The sequence below is a fragment of the Pimephales promelas genome, chromosome 2 (assembly GCF_988280905.1).
Source record: "Pimephales promelas chromosome 2, fPimPro1.hap1.1, whole genome shotgun sequence".
Lineage (NCBI taxonomy): Eukaryota > Metazoa > Chordata > Actinopteri > Cypriniformes > Leuciscidae > Pimephales > Pimephales promelas.
In genome coordinates this window covers 37,078,992-37,086,402 of record NC_142770.1, presented here as the reverse complement: position 1 = coordinate 37,086,402, position 7,411 = coordinate 37,078,992, and the positions used below count along the sequence as shown (strand labels likewise).

The window sequence follows — 7,411 nt, the reverse complement described above, 5'->3', positions numbered from 1 at the left end:
AGACGGCTCTGGAATCTGCGTTCACGTTCCTCTGGAGTTATGCGAGTAATTCCCAGTTGCATGGGTTCATGAGTGGTTGTTGCCCTGAATGAAGTACGGATTGCTGCCCGGGGATTGCGTCTGGAACGCATCAGATTGTCGACTTGAATGGCCAGAGAGATATAATCATTTAAATTCCTCCCCTCGTCGCGACAGGCTAACTCAGACTGTAGTTCTGTGGTAAGTCCTCTCCTGAAGAGCGTTTTCAATGTGTCGTCGACCCAGTTAGTTTGCGCAGCGAGTGTACGAAAGGTGAGAGCATAATCAGCGGCGGTTTCTTTGCCTTGTGTGAGATTTAGGAGTTGTTCCCCAGCATCCCCTTCTCCGGTGGTGTGCTCAAAGACCTGGCGAAACTGTGGAGTGAATTCTTGGAAAGTGGTGAATGTATTTCCCTCAGGTTTCCAGACAGCCGTAGCCCATTCCAATGCTCTGCCGGTGAGCAGCGAGCAAACAAACGCAATTCGACTCCCGTGACTGGAGTATAATGCGGGTTGTTGATCAACGAAGATAGTGCATTGCAACAGGAACCCTTTGCATTTACTTGGTGTGCCATCAAATTTATCAGGAAAGGCGAGCCGTGGATTAACTGTGGTACTCACATTTTCAGGAGGACTTCTCGGTAATGGCGGAGGAGCAGGCGTGCTGGGTGTTACACCGATGGCCGTGCGAAGCTCTTGCATTCCCTGTACCAGTTGTTTGGTGAGTGTGGTCAGATGACTGAGCTGCTGATGATGCAGATCTAAGCGAGAGGCTTGAGTGGTGAGTTCGGTGGTTAATTGTAGTACAGCTGCTGGATTGGAAGATGGCGAAGTCTTCTGTAATGAACCACAGGGAACAGAGGAATCCATTTGCAGCTTTATTGACAAAGTCGTACAGGCAGGGTCGAGACGAGGCAGACAGAGCAATGCAGACAAGACAACAGGAATATCCAGGAGACAGGCAGAGATCAGGGCAGGCAGCAATATTCGTAATCCTTAAACAGTCCGAGTTCAGGCCAGGCAGATATCAATCACAGTAGAGTCAAACAGTCCAAAGTCCAAAACCAGAAAATCAGAACCAGGATATAAACGCTCAGAAATGATCACCGGGGCAAATCAAGACTTCACACTGGTGTGGTGTGTGGAAGTGGCTTTTATGGGTGTGTGTAAATGCGGTGCAGGTGTGGTGTGCAATCAGTCCCAGGTATGAGGTATGATGGGAATTTGAGTTTGAAGCCAATGGTCAATATTCCGGTGAAGGCTCCCTCTGGTGGCGAAGAGGAGACGAAGCGGGAGCCTCCATTGCAACAACATGTTCCTGCTTTTGAGTATAACTATTTTCAACTATCACGTGGACTTCATTATTTTCATAACGTATGTTATGCGTGATAACTGCATACTTATTGTATTAATCTACTTATATGTTTGTATGTGATGAGATAGTTATGGAGAGCTAAATGTTTGTAATTGTTTGTAAATGTTGGTAAGAATGTGATTGTGTATTATTATGTGACATAATGCTAAATGCTGTTTGTACTTTTGTTTGTTCTCAGGACCCCCTCGAAAACGAGATGTTACATCTCAAGGGGCAATCCTTCGAATAAATTTCAAATATATACAGGGGTGTAAAGTAACGAATTACAAATAGTCACGTTACTGTAATTAAGTAGATTTTTTCAGAAATTGTACTTTTTTGAGCAAGTTTAAAATTGTGTACTTTTACTTTTACTTGAGTACATTTTAAGTGATGTATCGGTACTTTTTCTCCGCTATTTTCCTTCTGTTTGTGGCCGTTACTCGTTACATGCTTGTTTTAATGTTATTTTTTTCCATCAACGTGATTGGATCGAGTAATCGGTCTCGTGACTGTCATCAATTCAAATTAAGCATAGAAAACTTACCGCCTATTCCTGCTGTTACTCGTGACTGCGGTGGAAGTGCATTCATCACGCATCAATTCAATCCAGATATCAGCGTCTTCCTCTAATATGTTAAGGTACATTTCACATTTCTGCTTAATATGATATTTATATTTGCTGGCCTGTCTACATGGCCTAACATTTGGTCTGAGGTTGGGGGAATTGCGAGACGAGTTCATAATGCGGTGAATTCCCGCTCCCATTTACTTCATAATCACAGGAGAGACGTGCGTCACGATCTGTGCACTGCCGCGTCTTGCGCTCGCCATGCCGCCAGATTCAGAACCAGTGCACCATGTCATTAACTTGAACTGCATTACTTAATAAGAAATTAGCACAGCTCGTTAATAAACAGCGTTTTTTGATTGATCCATTATGCGATCCGTCTTCATTTGGCAAGTGCACTTGAATATTTTATAAACTTCAATATTTTTTCAAAACCACCTCAAAACAATTCGTGACATTTTAAAAAGCCGTGAATCAATGTATTAAGGCCACTGAAACTGAAACTGACATCTCTCAATACAGGAGCAGAAGCGCTGGTTCAGATTTTATTATTTGTTGTTTAAACATGCGTGTTGCATATTTAAAAATAAATAAATATATATAGGCTATATATATTTGATATGGTCTAGGCTAATTATAGCATTGATTACTGTGGAGGGGGGGGGGGTGTTTTTTTAATTCTACATGGAACCCCATTAAGTTTTATTTTCTGTATGTTTTGCATAACTGCTTTTGAAGATGTAAATTCAGTCAATCTGTTGGAAGAGATTTGTTCCTTAGTGTAAAATAGAAATGCATGGTCATTTCATTTTATAAATATAAGCCAAAAAAAAAACTAAATGGAGTTTTAGAACAAATCTTTCTGCATTAATAGCCTAAATATAAAATACAACTACAGTAATCCATGTTTGATCAAGCTTCGAACCCATGTCTTTGGAATGGTAGAACCGTAGGCCTATGCTCTCTATCATTCAGCCATATGTTTGCTCTTACGAGAAAGAAAAAGGTTTGTTGTTATGCCTATTGTGAATGTAGGCCTGGTCTACTTTAGACTACATGAAAAAGGAGACTCTTACAGTTTTAAAATATGATTTTATTATAGCTGTAATGAGAAAAATAAATTCAAGTGAGCACCGCCGCGTTTGTCGAATATTAAGGTCACTGAAACTGAAACGCGCGCTGCATGTTATGTCTCAATACAGGCGCAGAAGCGCTGGTTCAGATTTTATTAGGCTATTTGTTGTTTAAACGTGCGTGTTGCATATTTAATATATATATATATATATATATATATATTAGGGGTGGTGAAAAAAATCGATTTTCGATTAATCGCGATTATGTAATGGACGATTATGAATCGATTATTAAATTTTCAAAAATCGATTAAAAAAAAAAACATTATTTTATTTTCTAAAAAATTTTATACCGGAAGTTGAAGGTCGCGAACGCGCCTAGTTCCAATCGCATGTAACGGCAGCCAGAGCGAACGTGTTTAAAATGGAAGAACCAGACACCAGCAATCAACCGATCTACCCAGCTTCATCTGGCCACAAAGCAAAGGTGTGGATTCATTTTGGTTTTCATGGCAGAAGCTCTAAACATGTTGATAGAACGCATGCCGTCTGTCGACATTGCCACACTAAACTGAAGTACTGCGGCAATACGAGCAACTTGAGGGCCCACATTTCCCGCTTTCATCCAGATGAGGCAGGGTGGGTTAATAAAGACGACCGCATGAAGCCCGTCATCCCACCGAATCAGTGCACTCTCCACGATGTGACAAAATTGGCCCCGGGCTCGGAGAGAGCTAAGAAAATCACAACGTCGATATCTTATTTTATAGCTAAAGATATGAGGCCATACAGCGTGGTTGAAAACCAAGGCTTCCGCTACATGGTCCACAGTATGGAGCCCAGGTATGTGATACCATCGCGGAGCTTTTTTACACAGAAGTCGATTCCGACTCTTTACAAAGAGACAAAGTTTTTAGTGCAAGAGTCCCTCAAGTCTGCTCCCAGGGTAGCAATAACTTGCGATGCCTGGACCTCCAGAGCCACCGTCTCATATGTGACCGTTACAGCTCATCTTGTCAACAGTGAGTGGAAGCTAATGTCATACGTGCTTCAGACGAGAGCTATGGATGAAAGCCACACGGGCGCTAATATGTGTGAGTTTCTCAAAGCTATGGCGGACGAGTGGGGAATAGACAAACACGACCTGGTTCTCGTCACAGATAACGCGTCAAATATGAACGTGGCTGCAGAGCTTGGCAACTTTATACACGTTCGTTGTTATGCTCACACCCTAAACCTCGCCTGCCAACGAGCGCTGAAGTTGCCCGCTGTAGCCCGACTGTTGGGTCGAGTCCGACGGATCACCGCCTTCTTCCACCGGAGCACCACAGCCAGTCATGTACTGGAACAAAAGCAGGCCCTACTCGGTAAGCAAAAGGCTTAAAATTCATTTAATAAATAATAATAAAAAAAAAATTGTAATAGAAGTGAATCTATTTTAACGGTTTTGCATTCAAAGCAAGCTTTTTATTAGTTTCTAAATGACCAGTAGGCTATTTAAAAATATAATTCCTTATATAGGCTACTAATTAGCTTTTCTTCTTTTTTAATTTTACCAGAACTGCCTAAACACAAACTGAAGACAGATGCTCCAACAAGGTGGAATAGTGGCTTTGACATGGTTGATCGGTTCCTTGAACAGCAGCCTGCTATCTGTGCTGCGCTCCTCTCCCCTCAAGTAAGTCTGGGATTTAAGATTTAATCAGACCTAGTAGCAACTCAAGCCAAGGTGTAAAAAAAAAAAATATATAAATTTTAGTTAATTTAAATTAATAAAATGAAATGAAAAAAAAAAATAGACTTTAGAATAAAAATATTATAAAAAATATGATATTGTGTACACACAAAACTTAAATAACTAACTAAAAAATATGTATATACAGAAAATGTTTTTAGTTTTGTTTGTCAATTTGACAAAACAACCTTGAGGAGGCACAGGTGCATTTGTTTGAGACTTAGTCTTAATGACTTTAAATTGTTGTGCTGACGTGAATGGAGAACTCATACAGTGTTAATACAGTGTTACTTAGCATACAGTGTTAATTCCTTTATTTTAACTTTTCCTGTTCTCAATTCCCATCATCCTTACAGATAAGGAAAGGTGCACATGACATCTGCACACTGAGTGAGGGAGACGTGTCTGGCGCTGAACACCTTGTGAAGACCCTCAAGCCAATGAAATTGGCCACCACCACAATGTCTGAGGAAAGCATGCCTACTCTCTCAATCATCGCCCCACTACACACACAGCTCCTGGCTGACTTCACCCCTGCACCAGAGGATGATCCGATGACCCGGGAAATCAAGCATGCCATCCAGGAAGATTTGAGGAAGAGATACACATCTACAAAAGAGAGGCACACACTCCATACAGCATCTTGCCTGGATCCTCGCTTTAAAGCTCTCCCATTTCTTTTAGAGGATGAAAAAGTAGAGACATACAGCAGAGTGACTGCAGTGGCTGCATCATCCCTTGAGGTATTCTCTCTTTTGATTATTAATAATTCTACTTTTTTTAGAGAATGATTAATTAATGATCTGATTAATTTAATGCTTTGTATCAGTTCTGTGCTTTGTATGCTTTGTGTCTTATTTCACTGCTTCCCTGTGTTAGTTGATGAGGCAAGAGGATGAAGTCCCTGAGGGGGAAGGTGATAACATGGCTGAGGGGTATGATGACGGTGAGGAGGATGATGAAGTTCAGAAGGTTTGCGATGAAGCCCTGAAGCTGGATGAAAATCCCACGCCCTCTACCTCAAGACCATCTTCTCTGACTGCACTGCTGGGCCAAACATTTAATGTTACTGGCACCACAGCAGAGCCCAAGTCGGCACACACCAGGGCTGAGGAAGAGGTTCGCATGTATCTGGGGGCCCCTTCACTTCCTCTCACAGATGACCCCCTTGAGTGGTGGAGCACCAACCATCATGTGTATCCTCTCCTAGCTAAGCTGGCCAAACGATATTTATGTATCCCAGGTACGAGCGTTGCTGCAGAGAGAGTGTTCTCCACTGCGGGAGACATCGTGTCAGCACAACGGAGCACACTCACGCCACAACATGTGGACCAGCTGGTCTTCCTCCATAAGAATCTGGTCATTCCAGAGATATGAATGTTTAGTACAACTTGATTACAAGTTAGTGTGTTGCCTTTTGTCACTGTGTTCTATAGTACAGTAGATAAGCTGAAGCTACAGTAAGTTGTTCAAAAATGCTCATTTTGTCTTCTTAATGATTCAATTGGACAATTTTCTTCTTGAAAGACAAGGTGTTGTTCAGGTGGAGAAAAAACTTTTTCTTTACCTTGACAATTTCGATTGCAACCTGCAGTCTTCCTCCACCTGAACAACACCTTGTCTTTCTAGAAGAAAATTGTCCAATTTCTACAGTATGTTGGTTCTGATCTACTTCCTAAAGGAAATAAGCCTTTCATTTATTTGTTATTGTTTAGTTAAACTTGATGAGTCACAACACAATGTGATGTACTCATTTCTGTGTTCTACAGAACATAAGCTACATACAAATAATTCTGAAGTGATAACTACACGACACAGAAAGTGTTTTGATTTGTTGTTACTCAATAAAAGAGTTAAGTAATTCGGCAGCTGACTTTTTTTTTTAAATACTGTAATCACTTTGTATAGTATTTTCATTTACTGTTGTGAAATGGAAAATCAATAATCGCTAATCGAGAATCGTTAATAATCGAAAATCGACTATAATCGAATCGGGACTTTAATAATCGGAATCGAATCGAATCGGGAAATCAGACAGATTAACCACCCCTAATATATATATACACATATTTGATATTGTCTATTTAGGCGAATTATAGCATTGATTACTGTGGAGGGGGAAATACCCACCAGCAATTCGCAACTTGCTTAGCTTGGTTATGTTTTTTTTTTGTTTGTTTGTTTTTTTAAAATCTACATGGAATTTTTTTTTTACATAACTGCTTTTGAATATGTAAATTCAGTCAATCTATTGGAAGAGATTTGTTCCTTAAATGTAAAATAGAAATGCAAGGTAATTTTATGTTTATGCGGGATTTGAAACAGTGTCATTAAAATAAGTGTACCAATGTTCTACCACTCGACCACGAATTTTCTCACTGACAAAAGCCCAGAAGTTCGGTTGTTCAGCAGTCAGTGTGCGCACGCGAGAGAAGCGCTCTTCAGTCTTCGCATTCCTCAATAGAGTCATTGGGCAGCACTTTATTTTCGCTGACTGCGAGATAGGCCTATTTTAACTTTTGATTAATAAAATGTTCTCCTATAGCCTAAAAGTTTAGTTTAATTCTAGTTAAAGCTATATTCCATTTAAAATGTAGGCTACCTACGTTTTGCTTTCGCTTAATGTCCCTTTGCGCCACCTGGTGGTCATTTCTCCACCGA

At 40.5% G+C, this 7,411-nt stretch overlaps 1 protein-coding gene across 1 annotated transcript; it reads left to right on the top strand.

Annotated features, from left to right (window-relative positions):
- Window positions 1-3,439: 3,439 nt before the first annotated feature.
- LOC148997309 (E3 SUMO-protein ligase ZBED1-like) lies at window positions 3,440-6,616 on the top strand. The gene is made up of 4 exons (XM_089119748.1): window positions 3,440-4,382; window positions 4,575-4,693; window positions 5,107-5,493; window positions 5,630-6,616. The coding sequence occupies exons 1-4, from the start codon at window positions 3,440-3,442 to the stop codon at window positions 6,125-6,127; spliced, it is 1,947 nt and encodes a 648-aa protein (XP_088975874.1). The 3' UTR covers window positions 6,128-6,616.
- The last annotated feature ends 795 nt before the right edge of the window (window positions 6,617-7,411 follow it).